At 34.7% G+C, this 19,043-nt stretch overlaps 3 protein-coding genes across 6 annotated transcripts; 2 read left to right on the top strand and 1 right to left on the bottom strand.

The window, feature by feature from the left end:
* Positions 1-1,014: 1,014 nt before the first annotated feature.
* Positions 1,015-8,680, bottom strand: LOC112756694 (uncharacterized). 4 transcript variants are annotated; one of them, XR_011873760.1, is made up of 18 exons: positions 8,476-8,655; positions 8,002-8,106; positions 7,711-7,779; positions 7,291-7,380; positions 7,096-7,179; positions 6,511-6,675; positions 5,857-6,044; positions 5,608-5,680; positions 5,270-5,323; positions 4,766-5,023; positions 4,373-4,579; positions 4,188-4,291; positions 3,697-3,841; positions 3,467-3,601; positions 3,084-3,366; positions 2,884-2,971; positions 2,537-2,595; positions 1,015-2,396 (listed from the first exon to the last, which is right to left on the bottom strand). XR_011873760.1 is itself a non-coding variant. In XM_025805320.3 (16 exons), exons 1-15 carry the CDS (start codon positions 8,563-8,565, stop codon positions 3,190-3,192), a joined length of 1,944 nt encoding a protein of 647 aa, XP_025661105.1. In that variant the 5' UTR covers positions 8,566-8,656; the 3' UTR covers positions 2,702-2,971; positions 3,176-3,189. The 4 variants fall into 4 exon arrangements, 1 of the variants encoding a protein (XP_025661105.1); XR_011873761.1 differs by lacking the exon at positions 2,537-2,595; XR_003179386.3 differs by lacking the exons at positions 1,015-2,396; positions 2,537-2,595 and having other exon boundaries at positions 2,702-2,971; positions 8,476-8,680.
* LOC112756695 (dehydration-responsive element-binding protein 2F) lies at positions 1,374-2,520 on the top strand. The gene has a single exon (XM_025805321.3). It carries the CDS (start codon positions 1,374-1,376, stop codon positions 2,223-2,225), a length of 852 nt encoding a protein of 283 aa, XP_025661106.1. The 3' UTR covers positions 2,226-2,520.
* Positions 8,681-9,442: 762 nt separating the features above from the next.
* LOC112757285 (uncharacterized) lies at positions 9,443-11,213 on the top strand. The gene has a single exon (XM_025805881.3). The coding sequence runs from the start codon at positions 10,135-10,137 to the stop codon at positions 11,044-11,046; it is 912 nt and encodes a 303-aa protein (XP_025661666.1). The 5' UTR covers positions 9,443-10,134; the 3' UTR covers positions 11,047-11,213.
* Positions 11,214-19,043: the final 7,830 nt, after the last annotated feature.

The following is a 19,043-nucleotide window of genomic DNA, read 5'->3' as shown; positions in this document are numbered from 1 at the left end:
TAGTTTATTAGTCTGTTTAAGTAAGTGTTGGTATTCGAATTTCATTTTGTGCATGCAGTAATTCATTAGTCAATAACAAACTCTTAAATAGAACTCCGCGACAAAATAGTTAGGGGTGAGCACGGGTAGCGGGTACCCGATTACCTGTCCGAACCTGAACCGAACTAATTAAATTGGTTCTGGAATCAACGGGTAATCGGGTTCAACCCGAACCAAACCAATGACCTTTGTTAGTGATTGGTTTGGGTATTGGTTCTGAAGGTGCGGAATCCGAACCAACCCGTAAACCCGATTATATATTAATTAAATAAAAAAAATAAAAATGTGTATGACTTTTAGTGGCTTTTAGTGAGATTATTCACTATTAATATGTTTGAATTTTAATGATTTTAGTTTTTAATGTATTTGGTGTTTAACATGATTAGATTATTTATATTAATGTTATATATTTATTGTACTTGTTGAATTTTTAAGATAAAAATTTAGTTTTTTATGAATTTTAAAGTCATCGGGTACTCAATTACCCGAACCAAACCAATCTATTCTTAATCGATTTGGTTTGATTTGGGTACATGCACAAAAAAATACAAATTCAAACCAAACCGAACCAATTATATTTTAATTGGTTCGATTCTAATTTCACCTTGAATCCGAACCAAACCGACCCGTACTCACCCCTAAAAATAGTCCTCAGTCTATTAAGCTAAAAAATACTGTGAACACTCCAAAAAAATGTTATTTAACTGTTTTTTTTATTACTTTAAGGTGACTTGCTACTTCAGATAAAAATATTTTTATATAAAAATAATAACTAAAAATCGTTAAATAATTTAACATATGTTTATTGGTATTATTTTCGTGTAAAACATTTTGAAGCAAGTCGCCTTATTATCCTTTGTTTTGCCTTATCATTTCGGTATCTCGCTTGTCATAGATTCGAAGTGTCTTGAGCGTAGTAAACAAAAAGTATAAATTATATAACCCGTGTTTTGAAGACACAGACAAAAACCTATAACTCAAGTCAACGCTGCATAATATATATGTCACCAAATTCTTTTTAAGTATACAAGAAAATTTCATACAATATAGTAACCAGTGTTGACCGAATTCGCAACCATTTAACTTGTTATGATTTAATTATACGTGATAAGTGAAGATTTTTTTCGTTAGATTAACAAAAAAATGAGATTTGAAACAATGAGAATTCACTAGGTAACGGTCACATGCTACCTTTTCTTTCTTTTTTTTTTGCAAACGTGAAAACATTTATACCGAACTCCATTCTTGCTCCTACATATTCCGCGCCTTGCATGCACCAACATGCATAACCAACCACTCACTCTAACACTCACCACACTCTCTCAACATCAACCATGGATACTACCAAGAAATCCCCCTTGAAGCCATGGAAGAAGGGTCCAACAAGAGGGAAAGGCGGCCCCCAGAACGCTTCGTGTGAGTATCGAGGTGTTCGCCAAAGGACTTGGGGGAAATGGGTTGCAGAGATCAGAGAGCCAAAGAAGAGAACCAGGCTCTGGCTTGGTTCTTTTGCCACGGCCGAAGAAGCTGCCATGGCTTACGACGAGGCTGCGCGGAGGCTCTATGGACCGGATGCGTATCTTAACCTTCCCCACCTGAAACCGAGCTCCAACTTTCCCATCAAATCTGGGAAATTCAAATGGATGCCATCCAAGAACTTCATTTCAATGTTCCCTTCTTGTGGACTACTCAATGTGAATGCTCAACCTAGTGTTCATCTAATCCATCAGAGGCTTCAGCAGTTTAAGCAGAATGGGGTTGTGAATCAATCTCCTAGTTCATCCAATGATCCAAAGGGTGAAACTCAGAGTGTAAAAGAAAGCAAAGTTGATGCAGAAGAAGATCCTCCAGAGGAGAAAAACACTCGAGCATCATCAGAGGCGATGCTTGGAGATCTTCACGAGAAGCCACAGATAGACCTTCATGAGTTTCTTCAGCAGATGGGTATACTGAAAGCAGAAATACAGGAAGAAAGAACCGATAGTTCGGGGAGTTCGACAGTGCCTGAAGCTGCATCGTGCGATGACTATGCTCAACTAGGCCTGTTTTCTGACAACAGTGTTAACTGGGAGGAACTGATTGGCATGCATGGAATTGCAGATTTTCCAGAAGCTGAATCCACCCAGTTGGAAGCACATGAAACAAATTATGAGCTCGATTTCTATTCTTCCATCTGGAACTTCTAAGAAACTTACCTGGCTTTCGAAAAAGAGAACTACTCTATCCTTTATAGCGTCGAGATCTAGTTAGATAAGCGAGTACTTAGCATATCGGCCTAAGCATAGATAGGATGGTTTTGGTTCTACTGCTACTCTCCAGTCTATTCCTGTTTTGTCTTATGCTTGCTGAGTTTCAATCTGTTGGTAGCAATGTAAGAGTAGGAAGTAGCTTAGAATAGAAGACTACCAGTGTGTGAAAGAACTAAGAAGCTTATGATAATAGAGATAACTAAATAATAATATCAGTCTACAAGTAGTAATATTATGAGTTGACTTACTTTTAGCATTTTTGGGAGTGTTAAGTTCTAACATTGTTCTTTCAATCTTATGTTTTGCTCTGGCAAAGTAGTTCACAGAGGAAAACGACGATTATCGGTATATCAAGTTCAACAACTCACTAGATAGGTTATAAGTCAGAAGAAAAAACAAAATCACATAAAATAAGACAAGCATAACAGTAGTATGAATGATTTATGAAAATAAATAATATGCAAGAATTCTGACAAGTCTCTAGTGTTTTATCTCCTATAATTGCTCAAGCTTTGGGAAATGACCAACCTATATAAGCATTAACACTGTAATGTGTATGAAAAGTAGAGATGAAAGATTTATCCAAAAATTGCACCTTGACTCTCCCATTTTCCATTCATCAGACACATTAATTAGCAGCTTTTTGACAATTCATGTTAACCCTTGCTTTTGTCTTACACTCCCTGTCAAATTCACCAATCGAGTCAAAATCAGCAACTTGACCATGCTTAGCATAATAATTATTGTAACAAAACTTAATATTCTGGAAGTATGAGTTTCTGGGAAAGTTCATACATGACTTGGATTGAGAAAACCTTCATAGATCTACTAGCAACATCATCAAAACAACCAATAGTTCTGAAGACAGCAGCAATAGCAACATTAACCTTGAGAATTCAGCCTACTCGTTCTGGTATTCGGATGCACTCTGATACTCGCCATGCTCTTCAAAATACTCTATCAACCGCTTCAGAAATGCATCACTACTGACTGTCTCGGTGTCGCAGACAAGACAGCATTGCCTTCGTGCCCGTGTCACAGCCACATTCATACGCCGGCGATCACTCAGAAAGCCCACCTGAAACATAAATCCCAAGTTTCTTCTCTTATACTTTATGCCAAGAAAATTTGTCAACCAAATACTATATAGAAGGAAATAGCAGCCTTGTTACAAATACCTCCTTTTTTGAGTTGGATCGGACCATGGATATAATAATGGCTTCCTTCTCCCTTCCCTGAAACCCATCAACTGTTGAGATTTCGACATCCTTCAGCTGATTCTCATTGTTTCTCAACATCTTGAGCAAAACAACCTGCCATAATGGTTACTACAAGTTAGAAAAACACTAGCACATGAAACACGCTGTTTAACATTTGTATCAATGTTTCACGCAAAAAAATCTCATACCTGGGCAGCATATGGGGTAATAATTCCAATATCAGAAGGAGGCACACCACTTTGAACGAGTCTCTTGGCATGAACGATAGCAACCTCAGCTTCACCTTCATTAAGAGTGCTATCTTCTTCATCTTTCTTTTCTTCCATATCACATCTGAATTTCATCAATACAAGCAACTGATTACACACCGTTTGAATTTGTAACAACTTTGCAGGCTTATGTAAATTCCCAGGAAATCTATGTAAATTATGAAATATAATGATTGTTCCATGCTTTAGTGATGCAATTTTTTCAAATATTGAAATTCTTGACTGGCTAGCGAAAACTGTTTCTACCAATCACTTAGTATAGATCATTCAAAATTTAAAAAAAAAAATTAGAATGTTGGTATGCAAAGTTTCATTAACAAGAGAATGTCATGTCTTTGTTCCACATATTCCGGCTAATCAAGCAGTTCTAAGGACATAAATTTTTCAATATATGAAATAGTCCCACATACCCAGCAATGTCTATGAGAAGAAGAGTTGGTTCAGTTGATGATGTCTTCTTCACATTGTCAAGATCATGTAGCGTATGTGCAGCAACACTAGCATGAGCCTCGATCTGTCATCACAGAATAACATTGCATGAAGAGTTAATAAAATATTTAGAATAGTGATCCGATATGAAGACGATAAGGAGCACCTTGCTGTTGTAAAGTTCTTTAGAAGACCAATCCATGATGAGTTCATTCATACGGTACTGGACTGTAAGCATAGATGTGACCTCGTCTCCATATATTTCTGCAAGTCGTTCAAAGAGGGTTCTTCCTAAACCTTTCTTCTCAGCTTCAACACTTTGAATGGTTGGAGGAAGTTGAAGATGGTCCCCTGCGAGGATACATCTTGAGCCCTAAAACATTGAACTCCATTTAATTCAGTATAGTCAAGATGACATTAGGCTTGTATGATTATAAAACTGTATTTTAATGCTGATCAGGTCTATGTTTAGAGACAAGCATTAGTTTTCTGCAGTTCAAAGAAATATTTAATGTTGAGAACAACATCAAAATATAGTTCAAATGCCAATGAACATTACCTTCAACAGAGGAATCCAACATGCAATTTCAAGTGCTTGAGCAGCTTCATCAATAATTACCAAATCAAATGACATATTGTCGAGTTTCTTAGAATAGGCCCCAATCAGAGTAGTCAATATTACATCTGCAGTTTTAAGTACGTCTGTTACAGCAAGCTGCTGCCTTTTGCGCTCTTCCTTGGATAGAGTCCTAAGTTCCCTTTGTATGTCTCTCCTTGTACTTTTGTCTTTGGTTTTCAATAGCTTTCCATTCAATGCCTGAAAGAAACACATCATATTTAGTGCAAAATTATATTCATATATATTATCTTTTCCATTCATAGCTTTCTCTTCAGGGTTGGTTGTTGTAATTATATCTAGTTATGATACACGAAGTTGATAGTGTCATCAATTATGAAATCTGAATGAAAAAAAGAGGTTCTTTTGAGTGTCAGCTAGATGATCACCATTAACTTTGGCAAATGATAATAAATCAGTTCTTTAACTTCTACTCTAAGACTTTACCTTCATTTCTTTTCGAATGTCATTTGCAAGGCCACTATTATCTCCTCGTAGTACCTAACAAGAAATTAAAGAACAAAGGATATAAAAGTCGATTATACTGAAGCATAAATACCAAAAGAATACCATGATACCAATTCATCAGTTAATATTTTAGGAGGAGGATTCGAAGAGTGACTCTAAAGATGATTATTTGCTTCTATTTTGTAGCCCTACAAGAACCCATTATTGTTCTTATGTACATCTCTTCTCTTCGTGAATTCTTCTTGTTTATAATCAATTCTTCTTTTTGTAGAGTGGTATTATAGAAGAAAGAGGGATAACAAGTCATCATAATGTACCTGAGCATCCAGTGCACTGTCCAGTACTTGAGGCAATAAGCGTGCAGGATGACCTACTCTCACCAGCTTAACCCTAAACAAAAAGTTCGACTTTATGAACAAGTAATATATATATATATATATGATTTTATAGTATTCTGTTTTATACATAATTTCATCAATCAATGTTGTCATGTAAAAGCTGTTAGTGCTAGACTCCAATTAGATTGATACCGACTATTGTAATGCCAAAAGGATAAATAACTATACCTATGTGGAACTAGCCGCTCAACAATGTTATCAACAGCAATGTTTGAGGCAGCACAAGCAAGAATCTTTGATCCACGTTTAACTTCTTGTAATATAATTTCCACCACTGTTGTAGTTTTCCCAGTTCCAGGAGGTCCATGTAGCAAAAACACATTCTTCGAAGATAGGGCTTTTGAAATTGCACCTTTCTTTGCAGATAAAAACCAGAAATTAAAATACATAAGTTTGTGATCACAAGGCGGATATGCAAAGCTAAAATGATGAAATACCACAGAAAAACCATTATTATTAAATGGGAAGGCTTCTTCACTCAAATGATTAATTAGCAAAATAAATCCAATTACGTCGTTCTTGATTGTATTTGTTCTACACATACTACTATAGTACTGAGTGTTAGTGTTCTTAAGTTGAAAACATTTTTGCAACTAAGTCCCTAACCCATTGGGCATTCAAGAGGAAGAGGATCGATCTATCGATAGCAATAGGCATTAGATAGCTATAACTAGTAAATACACGTGCTTTATTATAACTACAAAGGCATGCACCAACAAAAATTAAATAATACATTGAATGAAAATAATTTACAGAAAGTGCAGAAGAGTCATGAATAAGTTATTTAAAAAAAAAAGCCATACAAGAAAATAGGTTATGCACCTGAGAGTGATCAAGTTTGGTATTAAAAGGAGTGAAGGAAACATCCTTCTTGGACATTGTTGGCGACCTCTCCCCAAATAAGACCGGAATTAGATCAGCAGCTGGACCCTTATGCACTCCTTTACTCAACTGTACTAATGCATCTTTCATCCTGCGATATGTCACCTGCATGAGGCATGAGTAATGAATATTTACAGCATACAAGAACTCAGAAGCAAGAAAATGAGATGAAGAACAGATAAAATATTTTTCAATAGAAAAAAGTAGAAAAGTTTTAAGCAAAGTGATAAAGTGTGTGCTTACACCAGATAATGATTAACTAAAAAAGAAGAGCAAAATTTTCATATATTGTCCCATTCATATATTTTATGGAAACCTTAACTAAAATATATTAAAAATTCACATGGTAACTAACAAACATAGATGAATAACTATTTTTTTTCTGATTGACATTAGTAAACACCAATTGAGTGTTACAACACATCATGGAAAACAAAATGCCAGTCTAGCAATGCTACTATTTATAACCAATCTGCAAAGGCATTCTAGATAAGAAGAGATAACAAGGTGAACTTATCAGCATACCTCATTTGCAACTTTTTCCAGCCTTAGGGGACTGTTTAAACCATCTTCAGGTATGTCATCAAAAGCAACAGTTATTGATGAGTCCTGTTAGTATCAAACCAGCAAGTCAAAGTTGTGTCCAATGCTATGATCACCTGTAGCTAACAGCATGGGCAATTTTCTTTCCATAAATTGAATCAGAGACTTAAGAATTACCTTTAATCTATAAACAACACCTTGTCCAAGAGCAGGAGAACCTACATCAGCCTTGTTGAGTTTTAAAACGACGACGTCGTGAGTACTAAACTGCAAAAATAAGACTTCATTAACTCCTGAGAGTATAACAATATTGATCAAATACATAAGAAAACTGTCTTATCAGTAATTTGGGGTAACCTTTTTTGCCACATACAAGTCTCAAAATAATTGAAGAAAGTATTTCTACTGTCAATAACAGAAGGCGGAAGAAAATGTAACATATAGAAAATTACTTAAAGACCGAGAAATGTGAACAATCGAATAGGTTCATATAAAACTGAGTACTAAAGATAACTTCTTCAAATATGAGTTGAACGATATAACGGTCAGAGATTTATGAAATGCAAAGTAATTGATAAAAGAAAGTCAATCATTCACCTTGTGTGCAGGAAGAACATCTCCTTTTGTAGACTGGAACTCAATCAGAGATTTTCCCATAAGCCCTGTCTATATTCATGAAAAAGAAGGAAGAGAAGCACCATATAAGAATACCAACTGAAACTCTACTCATCAATTATTACTTATTACTCAAATAGCACACTATAAAATAAGGCATAACATAAAAAATTCAAATTCCTTATTTATTCTCATGAAAAAGGAAAGAAAACAAAATGGAATATAAGATCATACATAAAATGATCATAAGTGATGAACTGAAAAACAAGTAACCTGGACATCCACACACTTCAAGTTAAGGATTGTGGAACCTCTCTTTTGAGCAGTATCCAAATTCCTTGATGCGCCTGTGGCGATTGAGCTTGATATCTCAGCTTCCTAAGCGCCCAAAAAAAAACAAAACAGAGGAGAAAATTTGAAAAGGAATCCCCATCATTCATCCATTCTGAAGTCACCACCCAACATAAACCATTCTATGCAAAATTATAATCTTTTCCACTTTTCTAATCACCCCATGAACACTTGCTATTACATGGGACAGTAAAAATTGGTCTTGAAATCGTAAATTGATACGGAGAGGCCTCCGAAAGTTGGAAACTTTAGTTGCAGGGTTTGAGTCATATTAGTCTATTCAGTTATAATTCCATTTTTACACACAAAAACGAGTATGCAAAGATGGGCAATGGATTAAACGAGAAAAGCGAAAGCTTTTGAATAATGTGTGTTATGTAGCTACGTAGTAGGTACCTTTTCCAAGTCAAGAAGAGGGGTGGTGATAGTGATGAACTGTTGCAGAGAGAGAGGTGATGATTTCTTCTTAGTCGCTCCTTTCTCCATTGCTTATCTGTCACTGTTGCTATCAAAGGACTGCAGACCTGAGAGAGAGAGAGAGAGAGAGAGAGCTAAATGCAGCTAAACAATGGTATGTGTTGGTCTTTTATTTCATTTTAACCACCTTTCTTGTGAGAAATTTGTATCTTATTTTGCACTCAATTTTATTTTTATTTTTTTTTCAATTTAAAGTTTATAAGTTTTTTTTATCTGATTAATAGGGAAAATAAAAATATATATTAATCATTAAAAAAATATTTTAATTTTCTAACTTTTGTGCATTAATGTCTAGATTAAAAAAATAAATAATATTTTAACTTTAGTTAAATTATTTTTTTTTTCAATTTTAATGTCTATTCAAGTGAATGAATGACCTAACTATTAAAAAAGTTATTTTTTAATTACTAAAATGTGTTGTGAAATAAAAGATATATATATAATAGAGATGTACAAATAGAAGACTCTAGTATTAAAATAATTAGCCCAATAATAATTTATATATATATAATAATATAATATGTTGTAATGTGTATATATATACAAAGATAGAAAGAAGTATTAAAAATAAAGAGAGAGAATCGCATCTGTTTATTGTTGCAATCTCAATATAATAAAGATGGTTAATATTGCTATTAATATTATATGTAAAGAGTAATAGAAAATAGAATTTAAAATACTTATAAAATAAAAGAAGAGAAAGAACTGTAGTAGTAATATAAAGAGAAGAGTATTTGATTGTAACATAAAGAGAGAGTATTTGATTTTATTATTTGCTTGTGTCTCCATATCATGCACTGAGGATGTCTATTTATACATGCAAGGAGGCTATAATTTTTAACTATCATTAAATATAAGGACATTGATAATGTAGCCATTTAGCATGGAAAATATGATCTGCTCATGGTCATCCATTTTTATCCTTATCGCAACAAAATGTGTTGCGAAAAAAAAAACCAATATCAAATAGTTTTGAGACTTGTATATGGTGTTGTGAAATATAACATGAGAATAGTTGTGACGAAGTAAAATGTTGCCCGTGATAAAATATGTTAATCACTTAGAAAGAAATCACACAAACCCTAGCACTGTAAGCCTACACCACCGCCGCAAGGAGTGGAATGCTGCCGCCGTCCGTCGCACTCAAAGTTCGCCATCCGTCATCTAGCTTCCCTCGTGCTCCAAGTCTTCAACCCCTGTTCGCTGTCACCGATCGCGGCTGCTTCCTCGAGCTCGGCGTCCGTCGTCTTTGTCTGCTCAGCCGTCCTTCCGTCGTCGTTTGTTTGCCGTTCACGTTCACGTCTTCGTTCAGCTGTCGTCTTCGTTCGCGTTCTTCGCCGTTCACGTTCGCTCGGCGTTCACCGTTCGAGTTCGCGTTCGTCTGGAAGCCACGTTGCTCCGCTTCAAACTCTGCGACCAACCCGCGCGCTCCACCCAGCCGTCGAACTACTCTCTTTTGTCACCGCATTCAGCAACTTTCGTAGCTTCGACCCAGAAGATAAAAAAGAAAGAAGAAAATCAACTATAGAAGCGGACAGGGCGCCGGAACCTCTCTCTCTCTCTCCGTAAGTCGTAACCATGGCTATGGCTATGCAAAGCGGGATCGGCTTTTCCAAGATTCTCATCATAGCTGGAGCTGGCTACACCAGTACCGTCCTCATCAAGAACGGTAAACTTTCCGATTTAATTGGCGATCTCCAGTTGTTGGTGAAGGGATGGGAAAAATCTGGCGATCACAGTGAAGGTGAAGGTGAATATGCTGATGCCATTGCTGCGCAGGTGCGTCGATTGGCAAATGAAGTTCGGCAGTTAACATCAAGCAGGCCAATTACAGTACTGAATGGGGGTTCTGGAGAAAGTAACTTATCTTCACTTGTGGTTCCAGCAGCTGCATTGGGTGTTGTGGGTTATGGTTACATGTGGTGGAAGGGAATCTCATTCTCAGATCTTATGTATGTCACTAAACGTAGTATGGAAAAAGCTGTTTCAGATTTGACAAAAAAGCTGCAGCATGCCTCAGATGTCATTGCTGATGCTAAGAAGCATTTGACACAGAGGATCCAACATTTGGATGACAAAATGCTCAAGCAGAATGAATTGGCACGGTCAATTAAGGATGAAGTTGCTGGGGTTCGAAGTACAATTACTAATTTCCATGATGACTTGGGAATCTTGCATTACACAGTGGGATCATTGGATGAAAGATTGGCTACACTAAGTGGTATGCAGGATGATGCAAATCAAGGTTTGGCGTACCTCATCGACTTCGTACATGGGAAAACCCGCAAACCACCTGAATTCTTGCAGGAGCGGCTGAGGATTTCTGCAAAATCCCCTAGTGTTCTCACATATCAGGGAGCTCCAAGTCTGATGGGACTCAAAGACATTGCGGAAACAATGCGTAGTGATTTAGACAGGTCAGCCTCAGATGGCATGGATAAGCTAGAGCATCTGCGAAGGCCATTGCTGAGGGCTGCTTCAACCAGGTGATGATGACAAAGTCTTGGTCACCTAAGCTCACTTGCTGATATATACTCCCTCTGAATCTACATAATATTGATACTAGATTAAGTTTTATATTCTAACAACTTAAATGGTATTGTCCAAATTCTTCTACATTTTCCCCTCAGTTATATAAGTAACTTTCTTTTGCAACACATTTATCACACAGCTTTATCTTTTACATACAACTTTGTCTCCTTATTTTGTTATTATTGATCCTTGTAGCAAAGATGTTTGCTGCTTATTGAAGGTAAAAATTTGCGTGGACAAATTGTTTGATAACACTGCATCTTATATTTATTAAGAAATTTAAATTTTTCATTCCTCACTCCTAAAACTGAAATGGTAAATGATAACTGATAACTGAAAAGTCAAAACACAGATCAGATAGAACAAAATCACAACACTGAAACTGTAGAGATACTATTGAGAATGAAAAGCTCCTGGAGTTGTTAAAAGTACAACATTATTTCTGCTGGATAAATCATAGGCAAGAACAAATGTTATTCCCATATAGCTAAATTCATATACTACTTTAACTACTTGGCATTCCTGCAAGAACTGCAAAATTATAGGGTAAATCTCCCACGTAAAATTACCGCAAAAATCTAATAATACCACTGCTTATAGATAACAGAATAATACATCAATTCCTCACTAGTCACTATGAATATGTTGCATCCCAAAACTCCAGAAGTTAGAGGGAATAAGTTATTTCTTCCACAAAAAATCCTCAGTTTGCCTTTAGAAGCATGAAAGCGCAACTGTGACCTCTGAGAAATTAGTAATAGATCACTTGAATATGAGGGCGTCCCGTCCTGGCCCAACACCAATATAGTGAATGGAAACACCAAATGGATAAGGTAAAAAATATTCATGGACTATTAAAAATGGACTATTAAATATTTTGTTAGCTTTTTTTAACATATGAAATAAAATATATATTTTTTTATTTTTAAATTATTAATTTTTTAAATAAATTTTTTAATAAATTTTTTTAATAAATTATTAATTTTTTAACAGCATAATTCGAATTATACAATGAATTACTGTGTGTGTAATTCGAACCAAGCTGGTTCGAATTAGTGTGTGCGTGTGTTTGTGTGTAATTCGAACCAAACTGGTTCGAATTATGTAGAAATGGAGTTCGAACCAAGCTGGTTCGAACTACATATAAATATGCGTTGGTGGATTCATGAAACAGTTTTCGTTTTGGCTTATTCACGTAAATTATTTTTTTCCTTGACTTATTTTTGTTTTTTGCCCTAAATTTTATAACGATTCTCTATTATCAACTTTATATTAATTTCATCTGTGGTTTCACCTATAATTTAATATATGACAATCTAATATATTATGTGTTGCCCTAATTTTTTCCTCCTTCTAACATTCATTTTATTCTTTCTGTCTTCTTCAATATGCATTTTTTCTTTTCAAGCTAAAATTCAGGTTATACATATTTGTCATAGAAAAAAAATAATCTCCTCTATTCTGTGTTTTCTTTATTATTTTTTTTTTTTTTTACTCTCTCTCTTTTTCATACTTTTGCTCTACTTTCTCATGTTTCACCCATTTCATGAGTCATGAAGCACAAATGACATTCTTCTATTTTACGGATGACAAAAATAGAAATGATGTCCTCTCATTTTATGAATGACGCATCAAAAATGACTCTAATATGTCAAATTCTACGTAGGTGCTGCATCTGGACTTTTTTATTAAAATAAATAAGGAAAAAACTTTAATTCTCTAATTACGTATGGATGAAAATAATTCCAAGAGTACGCAGTCCCAATTCGTGTACGTTACCCACGAAATGAGTTTGCATGCCAATTCAGGGGAGCCGCCCACGAAATGGGCCAGGGTTCCAATATAGGAATAGCAGACACGAAATGGTACCTCAGGTACAGTGTCCGCGAATTGGTGCAACTCCAAGCTGGTACACGCGAATTGGCACACCATGGGCAACTCTATCGAGCCGGACGCGAAATAGAACCACATCAACTGTACTCCACACGAAATGGAGCCCGGAATTCGCTATATAAAGGGACGGGGCAGGCAGTTTGCAAGCATGGATGGAAATTTTTGTTGTGTGACGGAAAATTTCTACTCCAACGACTCTCTCTTTTCTCTATGTCTTTCTCTTCTTTGTAAAATTCTGTAGTGGGTATTTTGTAGTGTCCATGGCCACCGAAAATGTGTACGTTGTTGTATACTCAAATGGAAAAATTTCTCTCACATATGAAGGTATTACATTTGTTTGTGATGATCCACTGTGGATAATGATTCCTCCGTAGACGTTGTTCGAAGAGCTGAAGAATGTGATCCTAATGAATACCGGTCTGGTCGGAAAGAAGGAAATCACGAAGTTGACTTATAGAATGCCAGTTGCGGTTGCCAACTCGTTTGCATATTAGAAAATGCAGATTAAGTCTGACCAACAAGTTTCGATGATGTTTTCTTATCATCGGAGCATTGGAAGTATCTACTCGTTGGAACTATGTGTTTGTCTCCAAGATGTTGGTGGAAGCTCCTCTAGTTCCAATAATGTGGTGCAACCTGGAAATGTTGGTGTCGTTGATTTGATGCCATTCCAGGAGATTCTTAGAGCTCGGAGTCCCCCATTCAACGCCTTTGTGACGCACGGACAAGTAGCAGGAAATTGTTCTCGACGTCCTCCCCCGTCTAACTGAGTTGCATCCCCAGAAGATATTGTCGGTGGGTTGGCAGACACGTCCGACGAAGATGAGATCGAAGATGACGGTGGTGAAGAAGCAGAAGTGGTTCCTGAAACCCAACCTGTTCACCGCGAGAGGGATCTTCCGAGTCATGTTGAATCAGGTGGTGGATCAAGCGGTACTCCAGGCCACTTTCTGTCTTTAAATCTCGGTGCAATGGTTCGACCACCGCTGAAGACACACCTAGCAACTATGCTTTGTCCAGTGAGATGGAGCTGGAGGTCGGTCTGAAATTTCTTAATAGAGAAACTGCTATGCTTGCCGTAAATAACTACAATATTCGTAGAAGTGCGGAATACAAGGTTGTAGAGTCAGATCAAGCTAGGTATGTATGTCGATGCAAGCAGTTTGGGGACCAATGCCGTTGGTCGGTTCGAGTTGCAAAGACAAGGGCCTCCAGATATTGGGTGGTCCGAAAATACGAAGGTCCTCACAGTTGTTTGGCAAGCTCCATGTCGCAAGATCATGCTCAACTTGATAGCGACGTCATCTGCCACCATATATATCCCATGGTAAAAGTAGATGCTACTATTTGCATAAAGGTGCTGCAAGGTTCAGTCGAGTCAGCATATGGGTACAAGGTTTCTTACAAGAAGGTGTGGCAAGCAAAGCAAAAGGTAATTGCGAAAAATTATGGTGATTGGGATGCGTCATACGACCAGCTTATTTCAACGCACTGCAAACTTTCATTCCAGGTAACCATGTCAATTGAAAGTTTTGTCAATTTATGACTTGCAATCCATACGGCATGGTTCTAATTAATTGTAGTCGTGTCAGGTACAATCGTTGATCTCCAAACACATCCGAACTATGTCGGCAACACCTTGGACCGTTATAGTGTTGTTTTTCATAAGGTTTTTTTGTCTTTTTCGTCCTATATTAAAAAAAATAATTTTTTTACTCTATTTTTCTTCTTTATATTTTCTTTCTATTTCTACTCTATTCCTTCCTCGTGTTCTTGCTCTATTCTCTCGTGCTTCTTTTCACTTATTTTATGGGTAATAAAACAGAAATGACACTCTTTTATTTTACGAATGATAAAGTAAAAATGATATTCTTTCATTTTACGAATGATATATCAAAAATATCTTTAATGATATATCAAAAATATCTTTAACATGTCTGACTCTATTTTTCAGACGTTATATCTAAAATGATGGCAAAATTTATTTTGTAAAAATTTTATATAAATTGACCTGATAACATTTTTGTATTGTGCGTATTTAAAATATTAAAATATTTTTTATATTTAGATAAATAAAAAAGTCACATTCATTTGGTCACTTTCATAGCCATTTTTTTTTTGTTTTAATACTTGTTAAAGAGGACATGCTGCCACGTCCACAAGTGTGCAATCCAATAGTCATAGACGTATTTATTTATTTATTTAGTTGAGTAACGCTATTTTAGAAAATGAAATCAACAATAATAAAGTAGATCATGCTGGTTTTCTCCTATTTATTATTTGATAAGGTTGACTTTGATTTAGATATTTTTAGTATTATTTTTTTGAAAATTATTTTTAATATAAAAATAAAGATGATGTTTTATTTGAATATTAATATTTGAAATATATTATAATATTATAGAAAAAAAAGATATAGGTAGACAATAAAAATATTAAATAATGTGAATAATAAATATATCGAATATTTAATTCACTAAGTGTACGAATGATTATCCTAATATTAAAATTTAGATAAATAATTTAGAGTGTATTGTATTTTTAATTTATTAGGCCAATTTTAAAACCAATTATTTATATTGTTAACAAAAATTATTATCTGTCTAACAAAATCTAAAAAACAAATTATTTAACATACTCTCCGCGTGTTGGCTACATGAACAACACATCTCTCATGTGTTGGGCAACACGCTCACCACTTGTTGCAAAACCTTCCCTACGTGTTAATTTTCTAACTACAAAATTTACTCAATTGTAATTATACCAAATAGTCCCATTTTTTTTTTTAAAAAATAAACTATCAATATTTTTTCTATATTAAAAAAATTAGCCCTATTTTTCTTCCATCCAACGCTGCAATAAGCGGAATCAGGACGGTGAAACCGAAGCGTGTTACGTGTACTTCTAATCTGACAGAAAGGAATAAACACGTGTGTGTGTTTGAGTTCTTAGTTATGAGTACTCTAATGTAATTAAATCTTCTTCATTCCTTTGCAAAGTAGAGATGACAAATGAATAATCAAATTTAAAGGTATTCCTAAGATATGTGCCCACTCTGTTGAAAGAGGGATCGAGGATCAATCAACTAACATTCATCCACTATTTACAATTGGAATGGTGCTTGCAAAATAATCCAATAAAATTTTAATCCACTTTCTTATTTAAAAAAGTTTCATCCCATCTCAAAAGTTCCAAAAAAAACAAGTATAATTTTCCAGAATTATTACAACATAGAAGAGAGAAGTTAAAAGTTACAAGAAAAATATACATAAAAAATAGAGAAGATGGATGAATGAGTATGATCTACCAGGTAAGATGGAAGATGTTGGTGAAGATGCGAGAGAGAGCAAGAGTGATGCGTGGATAAAGATGAAGAGAGAAAAGGGTGCAATCTCTGAGAAAGTGTTGAATTGTGTTGACAAAGAGGTTGAAGCTCCTTATTGGTGGAATATACAAGGTTAAGGGCACAGCTGAGAATGCCACAGCAAACACAAGCTGAAGCATGCTTCTCACTCTTCTCTTCCTTCTCTTGTGCTGATCACAAGACTAATAAGACTCTATATTACGGGGGATGGATGGGGGAAAATCACTTTAATTTGATACCTGTGTTCAAAGTATATATAATTTAATGAAATTTTCTCGCATCAAAATGTCATTACTCTGTCTATATAATTCCTCGTTTCTCTTCTTAAGTTCTTATGCCACTCTACTTATTAATTAATTATTTTAATAAAAGATGTTATTTTAGTTTTTTTTTTTAATGACACATTTTAGTAATTTTTATGTCTTTTATCTTGTCTATTTTAATCAAAAAATGAAATAAAGACATGGCACCAATGTAGGGGTGTCAAAAATCCTCAGGAAGTGGAGATTTCTGCAGGATCGTAATGGGAATAAGGAGCGAAATTTTTCCGAGACAGGTGCGGGGACCTGACCGAGGATCCTCGTCCCATCTCCGATAATTCCCCGAATTTTTGAACTTACTACCCTTACTTTATTTCTAATATAGGAGTTCTTTTAGTAATTTCACTCATTGAAAAATCCTAACCCTATTGTTCGAGATTTTATTTTATGGACTATGATTTGCTATATTATATTTCTGGACACAACACACCCACACACTCCTCACATATTTTATTACATTTTTCCTCAATTGCATTTTCTAGGATTTGAACCCTAGACCTTGAGGTGGGGAGGGGGGAGAAATGCCATTAGAGCCAAGGCTAATTGGCATTGCATAATGTTCTTAGACAACAACAATTTAGGTCGTGGGTTTTTATGTGTCACTACTCAGGTTGTTGTTGGGCACTCGGTCCTATATAATTTGGGCCTATATTCATTTAGGATGGTTAAGGATAGTGGGCTCTTGACCCAATTAAGAAATCAGACATATGGGACCACCACTATTGTTTTCTCCTTTCTAGACTCTAGTGACTAGTGGTAACTGGTAAATATGAAAATGGAGGGATAACATGAACATCAGAACATGCCTAATTGTCTATGGAGGTTCCATCCATTAATGAGAATATGAAAATGGTGGTTGGAGGTTGGCATTTACTTCGTTGCTATGTTTGGTTGACTCACACACTCACATACTTACTTAATTTCCGAATCTCACCCCACAACTACAAACACAAAGCTTAAAAACCTTGGAAAATTATACTAGTTAGCTTACCTACCAAATTAAATAATAGAAGCTAACTTCTTCATAACCATTTTACCTAAGCTTAACTTAATTCTCCTTTATGTAAGAATGAATGAGTACATAGAACTTTAACATGCCTACCAAACTATAATTTTTTCAATATATATATATATATATATATATGATCATTAATAATCAATTATTAAAGTTGTGTTTGATTCTGAGAAAAAATTAAAACAAATTATAAAAGTCTTTTTTTTTTTTGAATCCTGCTAAGGAGCCAGGAATATTTATACAATGTGTACAATGAGTCAATGAGTTATATGAATTAAAAAATGAACATCACCCATACTATTCAGAATAACCATATGGGTACTAGCATAATATACATCTCGTCTGGATACTAGGGATAATAAACATCTCATCCCAAAACTAATTTTGGGTTCACCAAGAATCAAACTCTTGACCTTTCGAATCTAGAACTCTGATACCATGTCATGATACCACTCATCCCAAAAATTTCAGCTGATGGAAAAAGATAACAATAATAGTTATATCTCTAATATTGAATCGAACATCCCTAAATCTCTATTGTACACATTATACAAATATTTCATTGGCTCCTTATACCTTTTTTTTTTTTTATATATGTTGATGGGTGCGATGGATTTAGTTAGAGGTATAACATTATTTGATGGAAGAAAAGACAAGAGGAACTTAAATTTTGAGGGAACTAAGATGTTTACATCAACATCTGAATGGATAAAGGGGTATCTGAAGGAATGGTTAATGATAATGAGTGGACATTACAAGGCACACGTTAAAATTTAATGAATAAGATGGGAAGGGAGCAATAATGCACAGATCTGAATTGGGCGGTGATTTTAATTGATTAAACATAAATAAATAATTGACTATTATTTTGTATTTTTTTTTTTTATAAGTGATCCTATAGTACTATGCACACATTATTATTCTTATTATTATTGTATAGGTCCTGTTAATTAGTACTTTTAAAATACTTAATAAGATATTTAATATAAAATTGTTTATTAAAAATTTAAAAATCGAAAAATTCAATTCATTGACAATGTTTTATTCACTTTTTTTTATAAAATAATTTATTATTAATAAGGTTAACGAGTGTGCTATAAACAATTCTTTGCTATATCTGTATTATATTGGAGTATATAATGCAAATTTAACATGTAATATAATAATGCAGTAAAAGAGAAGAACATGCATTAAATTAGAAATTTTGCTATTTATACACTTTTATTTTATTAATTAAGAAAATCTAATATGAATTAAAAATTAAATTTTTATATTTATATACAAATAATGTGATTCAGATTTAAGTTTTATGTACATTAATATAAAAAAGTTTTGTACAGACATTAATTATACATTATTATAT

Source organism: Arachis hypogaea, chromosome 16, assembly GCF_003086295.3.
Source record: "Arachis hypogaea cultivar Tifrunner chromosome 16, arahy.Tifrunner.gnm2.J5K5, whole genome shotgun sequence".
NCBI lineage: Eukaryota > Viridiplantae > Streptophyta > Magnoliopsida > Fabales > Fabaceae > Arachis > Arachis hypogaea.
The sequence above is the reverse complement of the archived record's forward strand: the minus strand, read 5'-3'. Positions and strand labels throughout refer to the sequence as shown.

What these genes read in the sequence shown, in the direction of transcription:
- LOC112756695 (XM_025805321.3), top strand. Translation starts at nt 1,374, where the DNA reads ATGGATACTACCAAGAAATCCCCCTTGAAGCCATGGAAGAAGGGTCCA.
- LOC112756694 (XM_025805320.3), bottom strand. Translation starts at nt 8,565, where the DNA reads ATGGAGAAAGGAGCGACTAAGAAGAAATCATCACCTCTCTCTCTGCAA. An exon ending in ACATTCGAAAAGAAATGAAG is followed by an intron (nt 5,024 to 5,269) that starts GTAAAGTCTTAG and finishes TGTTTCTTTCAG; the next exon opens with GCATTGAATGGAAAGCTATT. An exon ending in CTTCTCATAGACATTGCTGG is followed by an intron (nt 3,842 to 4,187) that starts GTATGTGGGACT and finishes GATGAAATTCAG; the next exon opens with ATGTGATATGGAAGAAAAGA.
- LOC112757285 (XM_025805881.3), top strand. Translation starts at nt 10,135, where the DNA reads ATGGCTATGGCTATGCAAAGCGGGATCGGCTTTTCCAAGATTCTCATC.